At 39.0% G+C, this 27,359-nt stretch overlaps 1 protein-coding gene and 1 long non-coding RNA gene across 2 annotated transcripts; both read left to right on the top strand.

The window, feature by feature from the left end:
- The first annotated feature begins 3,557 nt into the window (after nucleotides 1–3,557).
- LOC127507724 (5-hydroxytryptamine receptor 3A-like) lies at nucleotides 3,558–9,191 on the top strand. The gene is made up of 8 exons (XM_051885022.1): nucleotides 3,558–3,711; nucleotides 3,804–3,848; nucleotides 4,090–4,199; nucleotides 4,913–5,085; nucleotides 6,721–6,881; nucleotides 7,851–8,061; nucleotides 8,338–8,469; nucleotides 8,730–9,191. Exons 1-8 carry the CDS (start codon nucleotides 3,628–3,630, stop codon nucleotides 8,981–8,983), a joined length of 1,170 nt encoding a protein of 389 aa, XP_051740982.1. The 5' UTR covers nucleotides 3,558–3,627; the 3' UTR covers nucleotides 8,984–9,191.
- A 1,587-nt stretch (nucleotides 9,192–10,778) lies between these two features.
- On the top strand, nucleotides 10,779–12,314 carry LOC127509180 (uncharacterized). Its single transcript, XR_007929165.1, has 5 exons — nucleotides 10,779–10,912; nucleotides 11,084–11,182; nucleotides 11,693–11,907; nucleotides 12,008–12,071; nucleotides 12,158–12,314. It is a non-coding gene; the product is annotated as an uncharacterized LOC127509180 (long non-coding RNA).
- The last annotated feature ends 15,045 nt before the right edge of the window (nucleotides 12,315–27,359 follow it).

Below are 27,359 nucleotides of genomic sequence, written 5' to 3'. Positions count from 1 at the left end.
TTTTTTTGTGACAATGTTTGGAGGATTTGAAAGCTAAATTGTGAAGCTCATCATATATAAAAGAATTTAAATGAATTATTCTGGTAAAACGTGTATTTATAAACATGTATTTATTTGAAGTGTAAATTTGTTCTATTGATTTTTATGGTCATTTTTAGGATTTTTACATGGTAACAAAGTTTAAAAAAATTGGTAGCAAAATTGGATATGACTGAAAATGTCATAATTATGGACTTCTATTTTGATATTCTGTTCTGTTCCTTTAGTTCCTGTTGTCCTGCTCTGTTAAGTTCTGGTTTCTGTGGTTACTGATTATCTCCTTGTTTGTTTCCATGGTTACGTATAATTATAACCTGTCAGTCATTATGTTTGTCTTGTATTTAAACTTTCTGTTATTTTCAGTCCCTTGTCAGTTCTTGTATATGATTTTTGTGGTTTGCATTCTTTCCTGAGTCTCCTACGTATTTTGGATTCTAAATAAAGACTATCTAGTTGATTCTGCTTCTGCTTCATGCATGCTTACCACAGCATTACAGAAGAACCGACCAAATAAGAGAAAAAGAAATGGACTTACCTCAGTGAGCGGAGTACCTGGGGTGGGTGCTCCTGCACAGTGGTTCCTTGATCACCATCTGTGAGGCAGAAAAGGAGCCCAAGCCTGCACCCACCTCATACCTAGTGCTAGAGCCTAGAGCCTGCCACCTGGGGCGTCCCGGAGTCGAAGTGCGCTGTCCAGTCCATCCCAGAGCCAGGAGCAGACCACTGCCTTATAGACCTGTGGTCTGAGGATCCAGTTCACTCCCGAGTCCTCACCCTCAAATCAACACCTTCTCAGCCAGTCCCTTCCAGAGATCTTCCCCCTCCGATGTTCCCACCCAACTTCCTTGCCCCATCTCCTCCGCTGGTTAAGTCCAGTCCCCTTGATCCATCGGGTCCGCTGGTGTCATCCAGCTCCTTGGCTCTGCCCCTGCCACTAACTCTAATGTGCGGCTCTTCGGCTCCATGTCGGGCTTCTCAACCACCAGCTCGGCATGAGGTTGAGTCCCCGGCTTCACCTCCAGGACCATGTCTCTACTGTGGCCCGTCAGCCCTGGGACTTCTCCGGGCTGCTTCCGGCTCAACTTCTGTCAGCCGTCGCTCTGCCTCCGCCACTGACTTCTGGGTCTCCTGCTGCATCTCAACCCTCCACCCCTTCAGCTCCAACTCCGTCGCCTCGGTCTGCCGTTTCCCCCGTCCCCGCCATGCGTCCGTAATACGTATGTTTATGCCTTGTGCTGGCACTTTTGAAATGGTGAGTATTTACTGTAAAAGTTAATGGATTGGTCCCATTCTCTTCAATTGTAAGAGTACCGCTGTAGGCCAGATTTCAAAATGAAAACTAAAAAATTTTTTTTTAAATGACACATGGATAAGGTGCAGCTTTTTCACAACCTATACTGATTTAGTTTGGTGAAGGTGTTAGGTTAGGTAAGGCCAGTGGTCTATCTGGGTCCTAAAGCATCAGTATAGTGATAATATTGCCTCTTTAAAATAAATCACTTGTTGTATTCCTCAATTGTAAGTTGCTTTGAATAAAACCATCTGAAAAATGAATAAGTGTAAATGTAAACAACACTATATTGTACAAGGGTTCTGTCCTTTCAATGAAGTGTTGAACAAAGCCCTTGACTCACCCACTGCATAAGGTTTGTTTGCATTTACACCATTGGGTTTTGTGGCATCTCTTTTTCATCTGTTTGATGTTACATGGACAGGTGAGTCATATAGCATATAAATCATGGTAGACACATAACTTGAAAAAGCTGATTACGTTCTGTTCAAGCAGACTTAAAATTGATGGAATAGAATATGGTGTCAATATGTCTCTGTTTAGAACAACGTTCTCTTAAAAATCCACAACATGAAGTGTTTAGGCAGGTGTTTATAACTAATTGATTCATTACAGAAAATGTGTGCCTGTTATGCTATATTTATGAATGAATAATCTGAGAACATCATTTATTGTGATCATAAAGTCATGCAGCCTGGTTATATGTAGTCATTTAATTTTTAAAACAAATAACACTCAAAGCCCATGAGGACATAAACCCTTTATACTGTGTAACAAACAAATTGTCAAACACCACATCAGACAAAGCATGTATATTAATGACATAAAGGTATTACATATAGGTATGATATCAGCTGTTTGTATAGGTTTTTTTTTTTTTTTTTTTTTTTTTTTTAAAGAACACAAGAGGAGGTTGGACATGCTTTTCATTTACACTATATAAATGTGACCAGGGACAGTCATCTGTTCTGCATCTCTTTATGACTATTTGCCATGGATCTACGGTGGCTAATATTTTATTTTGCCTCAGTCGGTAAGTCTGTTTTTAGTTGTCCAACTGTATCTGTTGTGTATTCTGGGTTGTATTTTCCTTTACCTGGTGGAGTTTTGCTCCTGGTGTTTGAGGAAGAGAGCATGTCATGCATGCTGTTCACACTGACATTATAATATTCTACATAGTGACAGATGAATTTGCACCAAACACTTCAGTTTGGTTTGATAAACAGCATTTTGATTTGATATGTCTATTTATTTTGCTCTCTACCCTTGTGGAAAAGAAGTGTGCTTAATTGCATTCACTTGCAGTGTATTTCAGATCTTAAAAGTATATTTAAAAAAAAAAAGGCCACTTAAGTGCACTTAAAGAGAGACACTTTCATATGCTTCTTTACACACTTAAGTAGAATTTTAAAAAGTGCACTTTGTAATGTCAAATTAAAAGTTTTACTTTAAAGTACATTTTCAGTCATTATATTGTAATAATCTTTTGTCGTGCATTAAAGAAGTGCACTTATTTTGATGTGTTGAATAACATACTAAAGCACAAGTAAAGTACTTAATTATAATTTGAACTGAAGTGATGTTTGGTATTACTGAAGTGTTAAGTTGATATATTTTAAGTGTACTAAATTGCAACTTCATCATTACAAATGTGTATTTACAGATATATTTAAATATACATGTTTCAATAGAAATGACATTTTAGTTTATCATAAATGCTTGTCGGTACATTCTGCAGTAACTTTCATCATATTTCAAAGACAGAGTATAAGTAATTATGTAATTACATATAAAGATGTTCTTCAGTCCAACTTAAGTGGGTCAAAAAACTTTTAAGTTCAGCTAATTGCATTTAAGATAATATTTTAAAGTATAATGCCTTTTCATTTAATTTCATTAACATGCATTTAAGTTTTCAAAAAGCATCCACATTTAGTTTGCATTTAAGTATATTCTTTTAAAGTATTATTTCCGTAATAAGTACTCTTTGTAAAAGTGTATACTTTTTTTTTCTTTTCTTTTTTTTACAAGTGTAACTACAAACAGTTGGTCATATGCATAGTTGCATTTTATATCTTCCTTTTAGCATTGTTATTATTGGAACAAACACACTAGTTGAGAAGTACATTTATGGAAGGATGAATGTTAAACAGAGAAAAAGAAACTTGATATTCCCTCACTATAAATGGAGAATATTAACTTGAATTGTCATTTGTGCAGGGTGGGTGTCTGCTGCTGGAAATTGCAGTTATAAGGAACTTATTGAACATCTCGGCTTGGACAAGAGTGACGTTCAGATGACGTCCCTACGGCCTGTGCATAACTGGACAACTCCTACCGTTGTTTTTATGGACCTGCTTGTGACCTCCATCACAGAAGTGGTATAAATCCAGCATGATTTACCCAGAATACAAATGATACAGGATGTTACACCATTGTAATATCATCACTCAACACTTCTTTCTTTCTACAGAATGAAAAAGCCCAGAGCATCTCAACACAAATCACAGTTATAAATGTAAGTATTTACATTTTGATATTATTGGCGTCACACAGTAACTGACTGATGAACCAAAGCAAGACATTAAAAAGATCTTCTTTATTTTAAGTCAGATATTAGATATACTGAAAAACAAAAAGAATATGTTTTTATACATTATTTGTATAAAGAAAACACTATTTGTCAATGATCAAACTTGTGACAAGTCAGCTGACCACTAGTTATAATCACTGTTAACGTTATGCTCATAATTTTGCAGGGTTGGAACAATGAGTTCACAGTATGGAACCGTGATGACTTTTGTGGGATCTTTCTCTGTTCAGTTAAAAAAGACATGATTTGGACTCCAGACATCAGCATAATTGAAAGGTCTGAAAAATTGCTTTTTTTTTTAAAGTGTAATTCAGCATGGCTTGGTACTTAACTTAAAAACCCAAAGGGGTCTTATCTGAGGAGTTCCTTGATCTTTTGTGTTAAAGGAGATCGTTGTATTATATTCAGAAGTGAAAACTTTCCAGTTCAAAAAGAGCATTTACTGAAACCAAGCACTTTCTGGCTGTGTGTAGCACCTACTGCTCTGCACATCCCAGTGCTGAGATCTGCTAGTCTATTTTTAATCTCCATAGTCTTTAAAGGGTTATTTCATCCAAAAATGAAAATTCAGGCTCGATTTACTCACCCTCATGTTTTTCCAAACCCACAAGACATCTTCTAGTGAATAAATGTGAATATAAGCCTAAATTAAACCTGCTTATTATATAAAATTGTATCCCTTCAGAAGACTGGGATTAAACGGCTCGGATCAAATTGATTACTTTTAAGATATCTTTATGAACTTAATTAAGCTTGAACATTTTGGTAGAAGGGACTTTTAATGGAGGGACATAAAACTCTCAGATTTTATTAAAAATATTTTCATTTATGTTTCGAAGATGAATAAAAGTCTTTGGAACAACATGAAGGTGAGTAATGGATGACAGAATTTTTATATTTTGGTTGATCTATACCTTTAAGGTTTGCATTTGATTTTATTGAACACCTTAATGTCACCTATACTCATAGTATTTTGTTTTTCTATTTAGCATCAAGACAGAGTTTGCAACAACAGAGAGTCAATATGTGCAGTTGCTGGATCAAGGCATTATTGTCACATCTAACACTTTAGCCCTGACCACGGCCTGCAAGATGAAACTGGACCAGTTTCCCTTTGACGTCCAAAGCTGCAACTTTACCCTTCAGTCTCCAATCCATTCAAGTACATCTGAAACTCAGAAATCAATGATGATGATCAGGGTTGGGCAAAATTCAAAAAATGAAGAACGTGAATTTGAATTGAATTGGCCACACAAACAGGATTTTGAATTGGCATTTGAATTGAAACAACAGGAAGAGATATATACTAAATTAAAATTCTGAGAAAATAAACAACCAAAAACATCATTAATTTTGACAACCCTGATGCTGGCAAACATGATTTTTCACCCTAGAATGCATGAACCAAAAAACTTACATGAATGCATAAAGGGAGTCAAAATGACCCGTATTGGAATTAACATTTTTCTTCAAAAAATAGGTGTCCTATTAATGAAATAATTAAAATAATTGATGATACACAAATGTTTTCATATATCAAAAATGTTTTTGTCCACTTTCCTTGTATATATGCATTACAAAAGATGAAACTTATTCTTTATAAAATTCAGTTGTACTTTTTCTTAAACTATAAACTAATTTAGATGTATTATAGAGCACAGCCAATTCACACAAATTTTCCCGCCATTTTGAATTATCCAAAAAACCTCTTTTTTCAAACTACTCCTAGGCCGTTGCTCCGATTTTCATTAAAATTGAACCAGGTCATCTTCAGACAATGCCGACAAAAAGTTATGGAATTCAAGTCAATTTGTCAAACCGTTCTAGAATAACACATGAATGAATTCAACGAAGTGCCCCCCAAAATGAACATGAGGCTGTATCTCTGCAACGCTTTATCGTACTCAGACCAAAATTGGTATATGTCATCACAATCATGACCCGAGGCTACATGCATGAGTTTCGGTGCAGCACCACCTACTGGTCCGGAGATACGAAATATGGCTATTTTTGCTTATAGCTTCTGAACGGTTTGCCCAAAAATCAAAATCGGTCTCGTTAGATTTGGGGCATCATGCCTAGTCAAATGATATACAATTTTCCCATATCGGCCATTTTGAATTTTGTAGTAAAATGCTGTATTTTATGAACACATTAGCGTATCGTTACGAAACTCGGTATGGGTCAACAACACAATGCCCTGAAGGATCCTGAGAAGTTTCCAGCCAGCGCCAACTAGTGGTTAAATCAAATATTCAAATGCTTATAACTTTGGGTGTGGTTGACTTATTTTCACGGAAGTCATCTCCTTAGACTCCTAAATCCTTGCTGAGTCCAACGATACCGAATATTCTAGGTTTCGCCTTATGGTTTGTGCAACGTGGTTAGCACATCGAGATGAAACCACCTTAGGAAATTCGAAAACATAGGTCGTTCGCTATACGCTAATGGCCAAATGTCAAAAGATTGATAGTAAGTGGCAAAAAAATGCAAACAAACTCTGAGGACACATAAAAAAAATGGTGGAATTGTGATTCAGACACAGGGGTGGCATCTGAGGCAAATTCTTGGCTCAGAGCAAAAAAAAAAAAAGTCACAACAGATTTTTAAGTAATCAATGAAGTTTTAAGAAAAAAAAAAATATTATTGACAAAAATCTATCGTGTTCAGACAAATTTTATTAGGAAATGAATACAGGTTAGTTTGGTCCCCTTTATGCACTCTTGGGTTAAAAATCATGCTTCATCTGCTGCATATTTGACATTAAAATCATTGTCTGTTATTGATTTTCTCTCAGGCAGGGAGCTCATGATCAGACCTTTCTCTGACGCATCATTCCTGACCCTCAACTCCAAGAAGGCCTTTCAGACTCAGGGAGAGTGGGAACTCCTCAGTATAAATATTTCTATTGGCAATGCCTCTACTCTAGGAGAAGACCAGGATCAGCTGATATATACGGTACAGAGCAGAACGACAAGAATTATATCATTATAAATTATCATATGTGATTTGTGCACTTCACTGTGAGTCACTTCAGTCACAATAAGACTCATGCTGTCACAATACGGTGTGCTGGTGATGAGGGCTGATGAGTGTGCATCATTAGTTTTCTGGTAACTGTGATGTCTGAGTGAGTGAGTGAGGGAGGGTCTGGTGGCTCATGACAGTAACAGAAGGAAATTAGAAATACCCTTGTCCTGAGAACACAGATCAACCCTTGTGAAAAAGAAGTGCACTTATTGCATTTGAATGTGCACTTGTGGTATACTCCTAATCTTAAAGGTATATTAAAAAAACCTGTACTTGCAGATCATATAATAGTAATAAAAAAACAAACCAAAAACCAACCAAAACTATTTCATCATTTATAGAAATAGTGTAGGTTAAACCCATCAAGCACAGTACAATCAAACTTTAATGGCCCACTTTACCTGCACTCACCAATTGCTCTTTAAACGCAAAGCTTTACGCTAGCAAGTGGCAATTTCAAACTAGACGGACATTTAAGGGTTACGGTACAGTCATACCACTTATTACACAGCATTTCACCACATAAATAATTATGGGGATAAGATATAATGTACACAATAATATTTTAATATTTTATTAGCTCACCAAAGTTCACACTTATGTATATTCTTTCAAATTACTTATTTCCATAATAAGTACTCTTAGAGGTATGCTAAAGTGTACTTCTTTTTCACCTTTCAGATCAAGTTCATGTATATAGTGTAATTTTATTGTGTTCATCCAACAGCTATTATGAAATATGAAAACCAATGCTAGAGAAGACAAGTTTTTCAGTAATTGAACTTTTGACTAAAACCTTTCAGATGAGATACAAACCTTGTAACAACTAGCCCTAGTCTCTGATGTTAATGTAAAGCTGCTCTGATAAAGCTTTTAAAGAAGTTTCTGTTCTTTCAGATCACCATGAAGAGGAAACCGTTCCTGTATGTCATTAACTTTCTGATGCCAGTATTTTACTTCCTTGTGCTGGATTTGGCCTCCTTCTTCATCGATTCAAGTGGAGGAGAGAAGCTTAGTTTTAAAGTAACTTTGCTTCTGGCTATTTCTGTGTTACTGCTGCTTCTTAAAGACATGCTGCCCTCTACTGCCAAAGATGTCCCACTGATTGGTGAGTTCATTTACTGACTGTATGTGTAGCAAATCAGCATATTCTAATGATTTATGAAGGATCATGTGACACTGTAGACTGGAGTAATGATGCTGAATATTCAGTATATCTATATTAGAATAAATTACATTTTAAAATATATTAATAGAATTAACAGCCTTAGTGAACATAAGATATAGCTTTCAAAAACATTAAAAAAATCCAAAACTTTTGACCAGTAGTGTATATTTTATTTTATTTATTATTATTAATATTAATATTTGATTTTTTTTACAGGCATTTATTGCGTTGTCATCTTCACTCTCATGGCCATCAGTGTTCTGGAGGCTATTTTTGTGAATTTTCTGATGGCTAAAGGAAATCAGACAGTTTCAATAGCACCAGTGGAAAGCACATCTGCTCTTTCTGGTAAATATTTAGCCAACATCTGATTATGAGGGGCATTTTCCATTAGTTACTTATCCATTATCATTCCCATTATTCGTCTCAAAGGCTTATTTGAGCTTATTGTTCATGAGATGTAAATGTTATCTGAGCTCTCTCTATCAGAACTTTTTGCAGCAGACAGGGAAAAATGAAAATACATTTAAGTCTTTTAAAAGAAACTGGTCCTTGGTAAAACATTTATATTATTTTATGTTTATATAAATACATAATTCCTCTCACAGATACCGTAAAGGACACAAATGCCCATTCAGACTCAATTGCAGACCACAATGAAGAGCGGCCGTACACTCTTAACGCTCTGAAGCAGATCCTCATGGAGTTTCAGGCTGTTGTTCATCAAAACCAACAAGAGAGGAAACCCTTGTGCTGGACCAGAGTGGCAACAATAATAGATGTTATCTTCTTTATTCTGTACATAACCACTGTCATTGTGTTTCTGGTGTTACTGTTCAAGGATTGGTTCTCTAAGACTTGAGAACAAGCACCCTGCAATAAAGCAATAAAACCCCCATGCAGAGATGGGTGAATATCTGAAAACACTTACACATCACTGTGTGTATATGCATTTCTTTGAGCAATTGATGTTATGCATTTATTATTTCTGAATTGGCTTCTAATTGTCTAACTATGTAATTGGCATGATACATTTTTACTTGAAAAATAAATTCTTGATTTATTCTGCATTATTCTTAATTCATTATTTCTAGTAGATTAAAGCGAAGGTATTACCGCAAATCTGTGTTCAGGATTGATCATACGGAAGGTTTAATAGGTGGAGCATAGAGCACATCAATTAAGACCATTTCGATTTCTTATATCGCTGCCTTAAATAAGTATAAAAATATAAATAATATATAAAAACTATGCTTTTTGTTACGAGTAAGCAGAGCGCGACCGACTTAAAGGTAGATATTTGCCCTGCATCCAATGTTTAAGGTCAGAACTGACGAGTTTGTGATCGTGAAGAGCACTCAATCGGCCGAAGTGACTTTTCTAAGCGATACCGGGACCATAGTGAATGAGTAATTGAAGATATAAGGTAATCAGAATAATCAAAAATCTAAATTAATACATAACCAATGAGTAATTTCTAATTGAAGACTTCAGATGCAAAAGCCTCTAAGTGCCGTCTGAAATTTTCTTATAAAATGAGCATTTTTATCAAGCTTGTATGTTTAGGTTCAGTAATTTCACTTTAATGGCAATTAATAGGTCCTTTTCATTGCCATTAAAGTGAATTAACTGAACATAAACATACAAGCTTGATAAAAATGCTCATTTTATAAGAAAATTTCAGACGGCACTTAGAGGCTTTTGCATCTGAAGTCTTCAATTGGAAACACTGGAGTCAGATTAAACGAGCAGCTAAAGTAAAATTGAAACTAAATTCTAGAAATTAAGTGAACTTCACAGGAGCGCTGAAAAGGCATACACGCGTTAAACCTTGTTTGTTTGTATCGTGTATGCCTCCATGAATATAGATCCTAAAAATCATGCACTTTCCAAAATAATACGCTAACTTTTATTCACTGAAAAAAAGCCCTACCCTCTTTGTTCTCTTTCTCTGGCTTATCATGTCTTGTTTACAAGTAAAGCTTCATATTGCAACTGGGCTACTTTACACTAATGTTAAACTTATAACTAAAGGACTATTTACTAGTGAATTAATTAATATCTGATAAATAAACTCCTATTTCAGCACTACTGACATTATTCATAAATGCTGTTAAAATTTCATTTACTGCTTTTGTCTTTTATTAACATGAAATGCATTGTTTGCATGAGGAAGTAGAAGTATAACATCCTTACAAGAGAAACTGACAGTAATGTTTCATTAGGATCATAGACTATGACAAAAAATCAGCTCATGATTATATTAATGATAATTTACTGTATGATAATGTCTCTGGAGGTGGCATCACAAATAAACAAAAACAGAAATAATATAAATTTAAGGTGTCACTATATAATGGACATTTTGATACTGCTCACAAAAAGCCAAATAATTTCAGAGATGATAATAATAATAATGAAAATGTTAATTAATTCATCCATTAATAATTGTCTTCACAACAGGTTCAGTAAGTTCACAATCAGTGAGTTCAGCTGGTTTCATCATGTCAGATTAGCTTTTCATTTGGAAAATGTGTTGCAGATTCAACAGCAATAGAATGTTTTGATTCAAAAATAAAACTCACAGATGACACAACTGAAAATGTGAGGATTTTGTTTTTCAGTCAATCGTTTTTAAATTACTTCTCAAATAGCCTTTCTTATTTTAAAACATCTTTCAGTCAGCATTAGCTTTTAATTGAGCTATTTTCAAGAATCAACAAATCATATCTAAATACAAATCAGTTCTTTCTACATGTTTCAAATGATTTGACTCAAGAGGACTCTGTTGGTAAGTGAACCTTTGAAGGGGTTGTTGCTGTTATCCAAATAATATTTGTGGTTTTAGGATCTTTCACTAAAACTACAGGATAAAGGTACTGTATAGTTTCTCTCCACTTTACACTGAAGTGTTCAAAAGCTTATCCATATTATAAGTGAAGTAACTGTTGGGTTCTTGCAGATGTCGTCTGAACTCTTCACGATGAACGATCGTCTGTCCATCACAGATCAGATCCTCCTTCTCTATGTTCATGAGCTTCATCTGAAAATCACTGAACAGGTTAAACATTCACATCATATCAGTCAATAAAACAGTGAAGGAGATTTCCTGTGTTTTCTCTCACAAAACTACCTAGTGCTAAATTTAAAAGTAGAGTCATGGCTTAATTTGCTTTTGTTAAACACTTTTAATTTTTAATATAGTACTATTTTGACACAATATCTATAAAATGTAAATTTTGTCATCATTCACTCACCTTGATGCTGTTTTAAACCTGTATGACTTTCTTTCTTCTGTGGAAATTTTAAAGAATGTTTTTTTTTTTTTTTTTTTTTCATTAAATACGAGTCAATAAATCCCAATGACTTTCATTGTATTAAAAAAAAAAAAAAAGAAATCTTATTTTGTGTTCCAAAAAAGTCTGGAACCAAAATGACTGCTACTGAACTATTAACTCACTACTGGATAAATCTTTCACTACACTTGCACATTTTCACATGATACAGTCATCAGATGTCATATCATCTCATCTGTTTCAAATGGAGTGGGACCTTTTCTTGTTTTCGGTAGCATTTGCAGGCTGCTCAGGAAGCGCTGAACTGGATTTTTTCTGCTCAGGAGAAGGAAGAAGATAGGTGTGAAAAACCAAAGGACTGTTTCAAGCCTGCAAAAGGAGAACTGCAGCCTAAAACCAGAGGAGACGCTCCAGCAAGAGCCTGTTGAAGAGGAAGTGCTGAAGATAGCAGTGGAAGAAGCAGCTGCGTCAGTGCAGGAGACCGTGAGAGGTTTTTCTCTTTACATTTCTATGAAATAGTCAAAACACACAGTGCACAAAACCAGCAGAAACTGCTGATATGAAATATGCCTGTTGTTTCTAACGTCTAGATCAGACCTCTGTGGAAGCTGAAGACACCAGTGCAATGGAAAAGAAGTCCAGGAGGAAAAGAAAGTATGCATTATTGTGGATGTATTGAATGATCAACAGCATACTTTATGTATTTTCAACTAATTGTTTCATTCATTGTCTTCTTGAAGGACCTGCGGCTGCTTCTCATGGTTAAGGAGCTGCAGACGTTAGTTCCTTCATCTCAAGCTCATTATCTGAGATGAAGTTACTGACAAAAAGATGCCTCTCCTTTGTATCAATTTCATTCTGTTAACAGACAATAAAAATGATAATGCTATATTATAATATTCTATAATGTCTGTAATTACAGGATGTGTTCAGCAATTGGATGGATGGATGGATGGATGGATGGATGGATGGGTGGGTGGATGGATGGACAGAACACCTCTTGACAGGAATAGTGTCATATTTGTCATTTCAGGCAGGGAGAGAGAAGATCAAAGTCTGACAATATTTTCCACCTCAGAAAGTCTTCTTTAAAATGTAAAATAGTTTGAAGTCAGAATAGATGGATGTTCTGGGTGTTTGCTAAAGTGTTGCTAGGTGGCTACAGTATATGGTTGCTAGGGTGTTCTGGCTGACCTTCCATAACATCCATACAGGCATTTCCACAAAACTGATCCAGTATTCAGTACTTTGACATTTTGGTAGGCTAAATCTTTCTAATGTTAACAAAAGATTTTGTTGCTCTTAAACTTAAGATTTATATCATCCAAGTAGCCTATGTAATACTAATGAAACAACTTGTCTTTTCTATGTAGTAAAGATACAAGCTCAGAGACATTTATAATCTTTTGATATACACACAGTGTCTTGTCTTGGTGCCCTGGATACTGATATTTTCTTATTTACTTTTAATTATTTTTAAACAGTATAGATGATTATTTTGTGATAATGCAACTGTTTCATTCACATATTCATGAGCATGAATGTGTTTGTCAGGCCACAAATCCAAAAAAGAAAAGAAAAAAAAAAACTATGCATGAGTGTTTGCTTTGGTGTTGCCACCCCTCATAGACTTCATGCCACCCCTTTGCCACCCTAAAAATAATTTTCTAGATCTGCCCCTGTGTAGATCATTTGTTCAAGTTCTGGTCTTGGTCTAAGGCTGTCAAAGCAATTGCACACCTTCTGAGACAGATTAAGAAAGATAAAACCAATTCAGTGGCTTCTGTAAATGAACGAGGATGCAATGATTCTGAAGGGGGTGCAAAAACAGGTATATCTGAAAGAAATGCATGTTCTGAGTCAAGGAAAATAACTTATAATATAAAATAACCGTTTTATAATAAACTTCATCAGCTGGAGGCCTTTATGGATACAGAAGGTATGATCAATAAAGCCTTCACCACCGTTTTTGTAATGTGCTATGGATTGCTTTAGTCCCTTCATGACTAAGAAGAAGGAAAATAGATGTGACCAAGGTACCAATTTCATATTTGCAAAGAACGAACTGAACAGGAACTTGACCCAAAAAGGCTCATTGCTTTTCTTGCAGATAAACAGTGTGATTGACCCTCATTCATGTATGCATGTGGTGTATGGAAGTGCCAAATCAAAGCTATACTGAGTTTTCTTAATGCTACAGTCTCCCTCTAATCAGGCAGGCTCAATGATGCATCACTGCACACTTTGTTTTATGAAGCCATGGTAATAGTCAATAGTTACCCCTTACAGTGGACAACCTGAATGACCCCAAGAGCTTAGAACCGCTCACACCTAACCATCTGATTACCATGAAAGCCACCAGTTCATAGGAGAAGATGTGTATGGGAAAAAGAGATGGGTACAGTACCTGATGCAGTACGGGTACAGTTAGAAAACAGTATCTTCACAGCATTGCTGCTAGACAATGTTGGCTTGCTTCAAAAAGGAATTTTCAAATTGGTGACGCGGTCATGGATACAGATGAGACCCTGCCAAGAAATGAATGGAGACTCGGAAGGTTTATAGACACTGTGACTAGACCAGATGGACTAGTAAAGAAAGCTTCAATAGCACTCGGTGACAAAAAACTGAACAAGAAGAAATAACTGATAAACAGGGTCTCAATAGTAGAAAGACCAGCTCAGAAATTGGTCTTATTATTGGAAGCAGAGTGAACAAAGCTTTAAAATGACTTTATTATGCTTTACATACATGTGTTATTGTAAGGGGAAATTACTCATATTTGAAAAACATTTATAATTTGGTGGGAGTATTAATTGTAACTAATCTTATAATATGTTTTTGTACACAAATTATAAGATTACTTTTCAATCCAACCGTCTCCATTGACTTTGTATTACATGAAGCTGCCTCTTCTTGTCATTTCTGACTTATAACAAAAAACAGAACAATGTCTAAAAGCTGCTATGTGACAGGGTGTACAGCAAACAAGCTAAAAATCCCAGAACCAAAAACAAGTTTTTATAAGCTGTCGACCCAAAAAACGAGCGTTTGACACAAAAGTGGATACAGGCAATTGAGACAGAGCATGACATGTCGTATTACTATGAGAACTACGCCCACTGGATGGGAACATAATCAGCAACAGGAAATATAATATATAAAACTGACATTTGGATATTTGACTTAACAGTGACAAAATGTTTACTGCACATGGAGGCATACTGAGGCATACTGAGTGTCAGGAACCCAAAATTTACCCGTTCTTCCTGCTGATGCTCACATCTTATTGCCTATATCCACTTTTGTCTCCTTAAAGGCTAGCTTTTATGGTTCGGTAGCTTATAAAAACTTAGTTTTTTTTTTTTTTTTTAGCTTGTTTGCTGTACACCTTGTCACATAGCAGTGTTTAGACTTTGTCTTATTTTTTGTTATAAGTCAGAAATGACAAGGAGGCAGCCTCATGCAATACAAAGTTAATGGCCCCGGTGTGGCCTAAATGCGCTGTCTCTACACTGGTTATGGCAGTAATGAACATTAGAGCTAGCACATTATTATGATACTAGATAATAGATACAAGTTTACTAGTGTGTTAAGCACCCCCCTGAAAAGTCATAAGGTCTGTGTATATTTGTTTACGGTTGTAAAACAGATGTAATAGACAGATGTAATATTCGATCCCGAGGAGGAGACGTACCAGGTAATAGATGTATGGCGCAGTCACTGGGTCGATGGGGAGGTAGTTGGGAGGCTTTCTCCTGGCATAGCAGGTTCGGAGCGGGTAGCTTGAGCGATCTGATCATCGATGGACCACTGGATGGGACTGATGATCATGGCTGGAGGGAGAATCGGCTCTGGAGAATCAGGTTTAGGATCAGGTTGATGAAGATGAGATAGGGCATCAGCTCTGCCATTCTTCTCACCAGGACAATAAGTGACTGTAAAGTCAAAACTAGTGAAGAAAAGAGCCCATCTGGCTTGACGTGGATTAAGGCGTTTAGCTTCACGTAGATATTCCAGGTTTCGATGATCTGTGATGACTTCGAAACGAAACTTAGCGGCCTCCAGCAAATGTCTCCATTCTTCTAAAGCTACCTTGATGGCTAGGACCTCACGATTGCAGATGTCATAATTCTGCTCCGCCAGGGATAGCTTCTTAGAGAAGAAGGCACATGGATGGAGGTGTGGAGAATCCCTGCCGCTATGAGAGTACCGCTCCGACCCCGGTGGTGGAAGCATCCACCTCAACGACAAAGATCGTAGGAGATCTGGGTCAGGATGAGCCAGGATCGGAGTGGACTGGAAGGCTTCTTTCAGATGGTGGAAGGCTTCGATGGCTGCAGGGGTCCAGGACAGAGACTTGGGCCGGCCCTTGAGAAGAGATGTGAGGGGTGAGCTGCTTAATGTGATGTCGTTGCTCCATCAGATTCCGAGAATAGATGAGGATATCGTCGATATACACTATGACAAATCTTTGGAGGAACTCCCGGAACACTTCATTAATGTATCCTTGGAAGACTGAAGGTGAGTTGGACAGGCCATACGGCATAACCCGGTATTCGTAGTGCCCAGATGGAGTGATAAAGGCGGTCTTCCACTCATCTCCTCCAGATGCGAATCAGGTTATATGCGATCCGCAGGTCTAGCTTCAAGAAAATGCGAGCTCTGCGCAGCTGTTCCAGAGCTGCTGGGACCAGAGGAAGAGGACGGCTATACTTTACTGTTGAGATGACGATAATCAATGCACGGCCGCAAGCCTCCGTCCTTCTTGGCCACGAAGAAAAAGCTGTTGTTGTAGAGCCTCCTGGATGTATTCCTCCATGGTCTTCTGCTCCAGGATGGACAATGGGTAAACCCAGAGTAGCCCCAGGTAGCAGGTCAATGACACAGTCCCATGGCCGATGAGGAGGTAGTTTCATAGCCAACCGCTTGCTGAATACATCCTGGAACTCCCTGTACTCAGAAGGAATCTGGACTTCTGTACTCAGTTTCTGGACGTTCGACGGAGGTGGAACAGAGAGGAACATCAGGTTGGACTGGACTGGGTCTGAGAGTGGAGGGCTGGAACCTTGGTGACAGGAGATAGGCAGTTCAGGAAACAGGATTCACTCCACGTCAGAATCTCTCCTGTGTTCCAGTTAATTTGGGGTTGGTGTTGTGACATCCAAGGGAGTCCCAGGATGATGTCAGCGGTGGAAACTTCCAGCACCATAAACGTGATCTTCTCAACATGAAGGCAGCCGGTGCGGAGCGTCAATGTGGGGGAGAAGTGACTGATGCGACCATGGCCCAGCGGCTTTCTTTAGATGGTGTGAATGGTTAATTCCTGGGAGCAGCATTTCCTCCTGACATGGAGCTTTTGGAGTAATTGATGAGAGATGAAGTAGCCGGAGTCAATGAGGGCTTGCACTGAAACACAGATTTGTGGGGTTAGAACATGTACGGTAGTTCTGGTTAGAGGAGTGACTTTAGGAGGAAGTTAAATTGTACTCACCACTGGGCGTGGTGGTCGAACGGGACAGGTGGTGAGTATGTGTCCTTCTCCCCCACAATACAAGTACAGCTGGTTGAGGATCCTTCTTTGATGCTCCGCATGAGTGAGATGATATGAGTCGACTTGCATGGGTTCTGGTGCTAGAAGGGCGAAAGGTGGAATGGAGGACGGAGGATTTGCAACGGGTAAAGGTAGTGAGCAAGCCGACAAGCACTGGGAGATATGAATAGTCTTCTATTCAATGAAGTTTTCTAATCCCATAGAATTGTCATAAATTACCATGAGTTGATGTATGTCATTGTTGAGTCCTTGTCTGAACGCTGTAATCAGTGCAATCTTGTTCCAGCCACTTGACGCTGCCAGAGTGCGGAATTGTAGAGCATAAGTGCTGACAGACTGATTTCCCTAGCGTAAATTATACAGTTGATCATACACAGAGAGTTCAGATGCAGTTTGACCAAATACCTCCTTGAAATGACTAATAAATGCTGTGAGCGATGTGGTTACCTGGGCATTGGAATTCCATGGGGATTGTGCCCACTGAAGTGCTTTACCAGACAGCAGGGAGATAGCAAACGCCACTCCAACTCGGTCATTAGAGAATTGTTGAGACTGCATCTCGAAATACAGCGAGCATTGGAGAATGAACCCGTTGCAATCTTCTGCCTCACCGGTGAATGTCGCTGGTCAGGCCATGGGACTGGCAGAGGCAGTAGGAGAAGCAGCGGGAGTGGATGGTGTGAGAGATGGACGAACTGCTTGGACGATGTCTGCAAATGGATTGGATGAACGATTGCTTCCAAGGCTTGTTGCACTCTGCATTTTGTGGTCTGGTCTTCTGTCACAGTACAGAAGGCAACAGACAGGTAAGTAGAAATGTGAGTGGAGTTTATTTCAGAGATGGTATCGTACACCAGGATCTGGATGTTGCAATGGTGAGCAGTTCGACAGAATCATATGAAGACTTAGCTGAGGAATAACTGGGCTTTCTCTTGCAGGTTATATATGGGCAGGCTGGGCAGGAACACTGAGAAGAGAGATGACGGGAGACTGGATACACGGAGTCAGGTAAGTCCACAAGTAAGTAACAGGTAGGAGTCTGTACGTGCGTATGACGAGACAAGATGCTGGAGTGAAGGTTGTGCAGGTTTAAGTAGGGTGCGTTGATGAGGAGGTGCAGGTGTGGTGAATCAGAACTCCAGGGAGAGTGAACGAGTGGGCGGATCTGGTGATGATGGGCTGACTGGTGTACGGGATGGTTGTGTCTCTGTGACCATTCTCCTTACTGAAGGCCTTAGCAGGATCAGCATAGACATAGGTTAAATCATTTTTCTCCAACAGCTTATATACTTATAGGATTTTATATATTTTCTCCAACAACAATTTATAAGCATATAGAATGGTGCATAAAACAATTTCATACTTACAAAAGGGGTTTAAATAATAAATCAGCTCCACTGAGAATTCCAAGTGGTCAAGGGCTTAGTGCGTTTCGTTTTAACCATATGCATGAGTTCCGCCGGTAGTGGGCATTCGTGCAATGTAAGCAATGATGCACATCCAAGTCCATGAGACAAGGGAAGTTAGCAAGTGAAGGGCATAAAAATTTGGAGTGGCACGCAGCCCTGGAACTGAGCAATGACTGATTCAGAGACCGGCGTATGAGTTGTTCACTTTCCCAAATGGCGTCCAGTTGTGAGCACAGTCAGTTAGCAACACGCGAACAATTGCTACCTTAGCCTCAACAGTAGGATAGATATGAGGTTGTTGTACAAGGAACACTTTACATTGTATTATGAAGCCTTTACATTTATGCGGAGTGTTGGTCATCAAACTTATCGGGAAATGTTAATCTTAGCCCGGTACCTGTATTTGGTAGAGCCTGAATGAACTTAATTAACTCCTCTGTCTGCATAATTGCTGATGATATTGGTTGAGGATCTCCGCTTGGTTGGAAATCTCTGAGTACAACAATAACAAATCCATTGGATCTGAGTTGGGCAAAGTCTTCTGTAACATGAGAGTCTCAGAAGAAAGATTTTGTTTAAATCAATATAAATATATACTGATAATATGTAATATAAATAAGATTTGGAATCAATAGATAAAGCTTTAAAAATGACTACATGTGAGCTTACATGTTCGAGTCTCTGTGTATACCTATATATTTTATCAACTATATAAACTTAACAACGTTCACTTGCACTGATATTGCAAGATATTTTCTCCTTGCAGTGTAAATGTATTTATATACTTCTTATTCTTCAATCTAGGGTGTACTCACACTAGGCACGGTTGCCTTGAACTGAGCCCGAGCGCGATTGTCCCCCCTTCCCACTCCCCTGCTAGCCTGCACTCACACTGCAACTAACGCTCCGGGCCGGACCACACTTACGTCATATACAATGCAACCTTTTGAATGCAAGAAAACAGGAAGAAATGCACTTTCGCTAAGACACTGCCTAATATATATTATCATTTATGCCGCGCATCGAGTTTCACTTGCACGTATCAGAGGATTACAAAGGCAGCAGATGTTAATGGAGAAATTTGCAGCTTCGCAAACTACAATTCCTGTTCATCAAAGGTGAGAAGCAGACCCGTTATAAACCCAAATACACTTGAATTAATTACATGAATTGATAAGTGTACTATCAGAGTAGTAATAAAGATGTTTGCCATCATGATGACAGTAGTACACACAAAAGTAGTATCTGTTCCGTGCTCAGGCACGGTTAGCGCTCACACTGCATGCGAACCACGCTCGAACCCAACTGAACTCTGGCCCACCCCTTCCAAGCGGGCCAGGGCAGGCTAAATGAACTGTGCCCAGGCACGGTTTGGAGCAATCACACTAGACAAACGAACTGGGCTTTGGGGGTCAAACGCGCTCGGGCACGGTTCAGAGTGCATAGTGTGAGTACACCCTTAATCTTCAGCAGAATAGGGAACAGAGTCTCTCACGAGAAGTGAATCGCAGCTTCTCTGTGTTTTAAGGCATGTTTATTGGCTGTTCGCTGCTGATGTCACACTTTCATGTGCACGCGCTCCATTAACTCAGGATCAAAGCCTGAGTTGACAAATGGTGCATTCCAAACAGGATATATTGCCCTCCGAAGGGCACTTCGGAGTGAAAATAATCATGGCCGCCATATTGAAGGGTCGTTCCAAACCGAAGTGCTCAAAACTGGCCACTTCAAAGGGCCCTTCTGAATGAAGGATTTCGAAGGGTACAACTGATGGACACTTCGGGCCCCTGTGATCCTTTGCACAGGGAAGTTGTTTGAATGGGTTTAGAATGGGTAAAGGAGGCTCGGAGTTCGATTTTACCTATAAATGTATGTGTAGTATTTTTCTATACTACTGTAATATTTATACGAGTTAGATTTGGCACATTATTATGGTCAAAATGACATTGTACTTCAACAAAAATCCTTTACAGCTCCCTTTATCAGTCCATTTAAATGTTTAAAATACATAGACACAATATACAATATGGCGATAAACCAAAAATAAATAAATAAATAAACTAATGTTAAACAAAGGGCGCAGCTTGCACAATCTACTCCTCCTTGATTGTCTCGTTAAGATGACGCAGAAGTGCGTTCCAAAAAAAGAGTTTTTTTGACCCCTACACTCTTCATCCCTTCGAAGCTCTCACTCCGGAGGGTAAACCCTTTTAAGGGATTAGGGCATAGGGATGAGCCCTTCCGAATGGAACGCAGGGAGAGACAGTTGATGATCACTGACATATACCAACAAAGCCTGATTGGATTGGTTTGGTTTTATCAACTCAAAACTAATCCCGCAACCCTGAGTTTGTTCAACATCCATCATGGTACCCAGGTCAATACACAGCAAGGCAGTCTGCGGTTGACAATTCATATCAAAATACTTGACAGAGAAATCCAGAAATCAGGCAAGGTTGAAACATAGGTAGACAAATGCAAAAAGGGAAAACCACTGTTAGCCAGGGAAAAACAAGATTTCGCACTGAGCCCAGTGTTGCCAATTGCTTTCAGCTGAAAGTAGCTAAAACTGGTGTATGACGTAATATAAATATAGATCAGTGGGCGAGTCACAGAATCTAGATAAGGTTTGTCCAAGAAGTTGCTAGATATGTCGCTAGGCTTTTAAAAACAGTCTCAAAAGGGGTGGAAAAGTCACTAAATCTAGTGACAAAATCATTAAATTGATTTTGGGGGGGACTGACATTAGTGACTGGTGTGATATTCTCTCTCGACAACACCCTAAATATGTCTTTAATGTTAATAAACAACAACTGAAACTATTATTCGGAAACTCAAATTACTGTCAGGTTTCTCTAGTTTTCTCAGGTTTCTTTAGAGGTTCTTAAAAGATTATTTGTGCCTTGAGGTGGAAATGCCCTAAACCTTGGGAAAACACAATTGCATGCATTACACTTAGGACAACCCTTGTTTTGTTTTGTTTTTTACATTAACAATTAAATTGCTGTTTTCTTTCTCACTTTAGATGCTGGAATAAAAAGCCATACCACAGCATCCGAAATAGAAACTCTTGTTAAATCATGGCTCCGTAATGCAGGAGACCAGGATGGGGGAAGGAGCAGAAGAACCAAAAGACTGGAGATCAGGCAAAGATCTACTCGTGCCTGAGGGGACTGAGTTATTTTATGAGGGGATTGATAATCTAAGTAATGTGTTCTGATGTGGTTATAATGTGTCGATCATGTGACAAGGAAGACTGGATGCTTGCTGCTGAAAATTCAGCTTTGACATCACATAAATAATTTACTTTAAAAATTGTATTAAAACAGAAAACATTTTAAGTTATAATAACAATATCAAATAAATGCAGCCTTGATGACCATAATTTTTTTTAAAAACATTCTTAAAAATCTTACCAACCTCAAACTTTTGAACAGTAGTGCATATTTTCTTCATTTTCTTTCTCACAGGGCCTATCTATGCAGGGCCACAAACCTCCATCCTTCTTGGCCATGAAGAAAAAACTGGTAACAGCAGCCGAAGTGGAGGGATATGTAGCCCAACTTTTTGTTCAGGAATGGATAATGGATTCTCCTCCATGGGGCACTGGCTTACCCTGTTCCAGGTCAATGGCACAGTCCCATGGTCGGTGTGGTGGTAACATTGAGGCTCGTTTTGGGCAAAATACATCTGCGAATGGAGAATAGCAAGTTGGGAAATCCGCAGATTGTAGAATGTGGTAGATTTTCCCCTATGCACCTGACTTAAGTTTACCTGGGGCGTCTCCTAGTCGACACCCGAGCGTCTACTGGCGACACTCAAAAATATTTATACTCTAGCACTGCGTCTACTAGTAAACAACTGGCTTTGAGTCGGTCAAAGTCTTGACCCTTATGAACACTATCACTTGGGAATAAGTCTAGTGTTCCCTAACTTGCTGCGCAGTAATAACCAGACAGACTCCAGACTATGCCCTAGAATATGCTGTAATCACGGCCAGACCTCATATCAATCACAGAGTATCCCACCAGCAAAAAGAATACAACAGTTTATATAGGATAGGAGCATGGTAAAGCATTCTACAATATGATTGGTTCTTCATATGTCAAACCCTTCTGTTACTAGGTAAAGCAAGATCTGCTTTATTAGTTCGTTGGTTACTCAATATCATGAGGCTTTTATATTTAGATGGTTGTCTAGCTGTCCCTAAGTTTCATTTCCCCTGTCCTTATATTTGGACATGATTCAGACACACACTGCCTTAGGCCCAATGTTTGAGAACATTTAGGTTTCAAAAGCATATAAATGTTATTCTTGCAAGGAAAAAGAAATGTTAGTTATGATTAATTAAAAACTTCCTTCACAAAAGCCACTGGATTTTAATTCTGTGAGATCTACCAGATCATCATCTATAAGTAATTGTGTTTTTCCTTTTCGTCATTCTGCTTTTGGACTATCGTCTTTTGCTGTGAAAGCTATATTTATTATCTATATTTATTTATGTTAAAAATTGTACATGGTCCCTTTATAAAAAAATAAAGTAAAGTAACCAGTGGTGTGAATGGCTCTTCATGCAGGCAGCCCACTCCCAGTGTCACAGGTTCCACTTGGTCTCCTGCTCAGGGCCCTTCCAGCTACTGATTGAACCTTGTACAGCATTTTAGATGTGGTTTTCTGGGGCTTGGGCTCTTAAACATTAGATTGCTCACACCTAAGGTGGTTGTTGTAAATGAAATTATCACAGATAATAATTTTGATGTACTCTGCCTTACTGAAACCTGGCTTAAACCAAATGACTATATCAGTCTTAATGAGTCTACTCCACCAGGCTACTGTTATAAGCATGAGCCCTGTCTGATTGGTCGTGATGGCGGTGTTGCAACAATCTATAAAGATATTCTTAATGTGGTAACACTTTAGAATACTGATCCTTTATTAATGAATAACTACACAGGAACAAATGAGTAATGGATTATTAACACTCTAGTAACTACTATTAACTAACAAGAAACTTAATGTTTTTGTAAAATATTGGATAGTAATAACTCAAGAGTTACTACATAATTCTAAAGGAACTACTACTTATTTGGATCAGTATTCTAAAGTGAAGATCATGGTAACCCACTAGTAATTACTTAAGTGTTACCAAATACATCAGAAGAAATGACTGTACAAAAATGTACAAAAACCTCAAAAGTTTACAATGACTTCAGTAGTTACTAGAGAGTTAACATGTTTTTCACTTTAGAATACTGATCCAAATAATTAGTAATTCCTTCTGAAGGATTTGGTAATACTTCAGTCATTACTAGTGGGTTACCATGATCTTCACTTTAGAATTAATTATACATTATGCATCATTCATGTTAATTATGAACCTGTATATAGTAGTTCTTAGTAGTTCTCTGGGAGGTATGAAAAAACAGTAGTTACTGATTAGCTAATAGTGAACTACTGCATTCAACCGAGCATTATTACTTACTAATTCATTAATTAGAGTTTCTTGTTGGTTAATAGTAGTTACTAGAGCATTACTCATTTGTTCCTGTGTAGATATTCATTAATGAAGGATCAGTATTCTAAAGTGTTTCCCTTAATGTTACTCAGAAATCAGGACACAGGTTTAATTCATTTGAAGTGCTTGTGTAAGAAAAAAAATTACTGCAATTTCTTTCTCTGGCTACTGTGTATAGAGCCCCTGGCCACTATGTTGATTTTCTAACAGAGTTTGCGGATTTTCTCTCAGACCTACTATTCATCATAACTTAACAATACTTTGATGTTTAGTTCTACAATGTAAATTACACACACCCGTAGCGAAAACAAGACATTTTGAAGCAGTTATGTTAATTTCTGAAAACATACATTTTTAATAAGTAAATAGATAAGGCAGTTTGGGGTGTGAGTGCAAGCAGTGTATATTGTAGAACAAAATGTCAAAGTATCGTAAAGGTATGTTTACCACAGGCTTTATCATTAAATTGAAAAACCCTATTATAAAACCCCATAGACAAATCTCGAAGGAGCCAGCAGCGAATTAGACTTTTGGGTTCTGACATTATACCTGCACCATTCTAGTGAAGTGCTTTACAACTTTACGACAGGAAGAGCTAAATAAGGATTTAGGCCCCATCATAACACAGAAACTGACAAATGACAAATGACTTCTAGCTTCTGACCAAGGCTACATCTCAATACTAGTTTTACTCAATCTTAGTGCTGTGTTCGACACTACAGATCATGACATACTCTTAGATCAACTACAAAATTACACTGGTATTCATGGACAGGCATTAAGCTTTTGGGAATTATCCACATTAACATCAGTAAATTATGGTGTTGTGAATTCTCTCCTTTTAAGTTTAAATTTCGCTATGTGTGTGACGTTTTAAGTAATGACTTACGTAAGTAGCGTAGTGCAGTGTTTCCAGCATGTACAAGCTTAGCATAACTGTCACTCCAGCGAAGCAGACAGATTGCGTGCTCTCACTAAAGTGCAGCGTTTATGTGCAAGATAAAGTTAATGACAAAAAACTACTAAGTACACTTCTATGTGTATATGGTCTCTCTTGTGCAATAAACAACTAAACTCTATCTGATGACTCCGACTCCCTGACCAGAGTTCTGCAGCGGTCAATAAGATATTCACCAGCTTTCAGTTGGTCAAACCCCAACATATGGAGTGCAGCAAGGGTCTGTTTTAGACCCTCTGCTATTTTCAAGACACATGCTGTGTCAGGGTTCTGTTTATGTTTCTTTGTGCCACATGTTCTCTTTTGTTCAGTTTTCCTGCCACTAGTTTATTCCCTTAGTTACCCTGATTTGAGTTCATTGGTCCCAGGTGTGTCTTGTTAATTAGCCTCGTTTGCCCCACTGTTTGCCCTGTATATATTCCCTGTGTTCTCCCTCAGTCTTTGTCGGTTCTTGACTGCAGTATACATCTGTATTGTACGTTTGTGTTTGATGGTGTTTCCTGGATTATTATTAAAGTCTTCCTTTCTGCATTCCTCCTCATCGTGAGTGTTGATCCACCATGGCACCTGACAGAAGAACCGACCAAAACAACACCAACCTGGCAGAGGACCGCCTATGGGAACTGAAGCAGAATGGCTGTCCATTGGAGAGGTATGTGGAGGAATTTCTTGAGCTCTCTTATGAGGTGAGCTGTCCTGAGACCTCTCTCTGTGTGTATTTTTGGATGGGACTGGATAAGGATACCATTCGGTATTGTGAACCCATTTGTTATTTCTTCCAAGTCGAGTCCATTAATCTGATTCTGTATTTAAATGGCTCAAGTTTCGAAGTCAAAGAAGTTAAAGTCAAGAAGTCTCCTCCTCATCCAGCCCCATCAGAAACACACAAGGTCTCACCCGCTCACCTTGAGCCGGTTCCCTCCGCATACCCCTCCAATGGGTCTGTCCATTTCTGTCCTCCTGCCATTCCCCATGTCCTCAACTCTGTGATGAAGATGGCCGCCACTCCAGAGTCTTGTCGCAAGATGGCCGCCACTCCAGAGCCTTGTCGCAAGATGGCCGCCACGCCTGAACCTTCAGTCAAAATGGCCGCCGCCCCCGCCTGAGCCCTCGGTCAAGATGGCCGCCGCCACGCCTGAGCCCTCGGTCAAGATGGCCGCCGCCACGCCTGAGCCCTCGGTCAAGATGGCCGCCGCCACGCCTGAGCCCTCGGTCAAGATGGCTGTCGAAACACCTGAGCCCTCGGTCAAGATGGCAGCCGCCACACCTGAGCTCTCAGCCGTAATTGTCTCCACACTTGTGCCTTTAGGCCTTTTAGTAGAGTATGAAAGGATGTCCTGGAGCCCAGAGATGGCTCCAGCCCCTAAGTCTGCTCCAGTGTCTGCCTCAGCCCGTGACCCGAGTCCAGAGGCGACTCTCTCCTTCGTCCCGAGTCCAGAGGCAACTCTCTCCTTCGTCCCGAGTCCAGAGGCGACTCTCTCCTTCGTTCCGAGTCCAGAGGCGACTCTCCCTTCCTGCACTGATGTATATTCATCACTGCTGGCCCTGCCCAGCTCTGTGTTTTCTATGTCATCATCATCGCCACTGGTCCCGCCTAGCTCGGAAACTTCTATGCCTTCATTGCCCCTGGTCCTGCCCAGGACTGTTTCATCGTCCTGTGTCAAGTCTGTGTCATTGTCACTAATTCCACCCAACCTCCCTCTCCCGCATAAATCAGCAAGTCCGTCATCCCCACCTCTGTTGATTCCCTTCAGTCACTCGTCTTCTCCTCTAATGCAGTGCTGTGTGGATAAGCCTCGGGTCTTCCGCTCTCCAGCTTTGCCCAATCAAGTAGATCCCATTACTCTGCCTCCAGCATCTGTGCCTATCACTCCACCTCAGCCCATTGAACTGTCGGCTTCGCCTTGGCTCCTCCCTCCCTCGGCTCCACCTTAGTCATCATTCTGCCTGCGCCACAGATCTACAGGCCTCCTGTACGCTTCATTCCTCCACCCCTTCGGCTAGTAACTTTTAGTAAGGGCGGTAGGGGGCACTATTACACATCCTCTGAAAGAGTACAGAATCTCTGGATAAAAACAGGCAATAAAGAAGCAGAAATAAGCTATAAAAGCAAGAGATAAAAGTGGAAATGATCAAAAACGCTGGTGGTGGCTAGCAACTTTTTTTAAGAGAATTTTGATGGGGAAAGAGTTAATGAGCTCATTGTTTCTGCCCAAATGAATACATCATGTTAGCTATTGCTGCATGATCTATATTATCTTACAACTGTACATTCTGACATATGGATATTACTTTGACACAGTATGTAGAAACATTTTCTAGAAATCAGCTTTGAAACAATATGCATTGTGAAAAGGGCTATGCAAATAAATCTACATTTAAAAAAAAGAAAAAAAAAAAAGAAGTGACAATGCTGTAGTCTAAAGGCGAATACACTGCATGACTTCTGCCCAGGTATTTGCCCAAATGTCCAGTCTGGAGAAATCATCATCTAGAGTCTAGAATT

Source organism: Ctenopharyngodon idella, chromosome 3, assembly GCF_019924925.1.
Source record: "Ctenopharyngodon idella isolate HZGC_01 chromosome 3, HZGC01, whole genome shotgun sequence".
Classification (NCBI taxonomy): domain Eukaryota; kingdom Metazoa; phylum Chordata; class Actinopteri; order Cypriniformes; family Xenocyprididae; genus Ctenopharyngodon; species Ctenopharyngodon idella.
The sequence above is the reverse complement of the archived record's forward strand: the minus strand, read 5'-3'. Positions and strand labels throughout refer to the sequence as shown.

Excerpts from the sequence above, each read along its gene's own strand:
- LOC127507724 (XM_051885022.1), top strand. The coding sequence starts at position 3,628 with ATGACGTCCCTACGGCCTGTGCATAACTGGACAACTCCTACCGTTGTT. Across the intron at positions 5,086-6,720 it reads TCAGTCTCCAATCCATTCAA|GCAGGGAGCTCATGATCAGA; the intron begins GTACATCTGAAA and ends ATTTTCTCTCAG. Across the intron at positions 6,882-7,850 it reads AGGATCAGCTGATATATACG|ATCACCATGAAGAGGAAACC; the intron begins GTACAGAGCAGA and ends CTGTTCTTTCAG.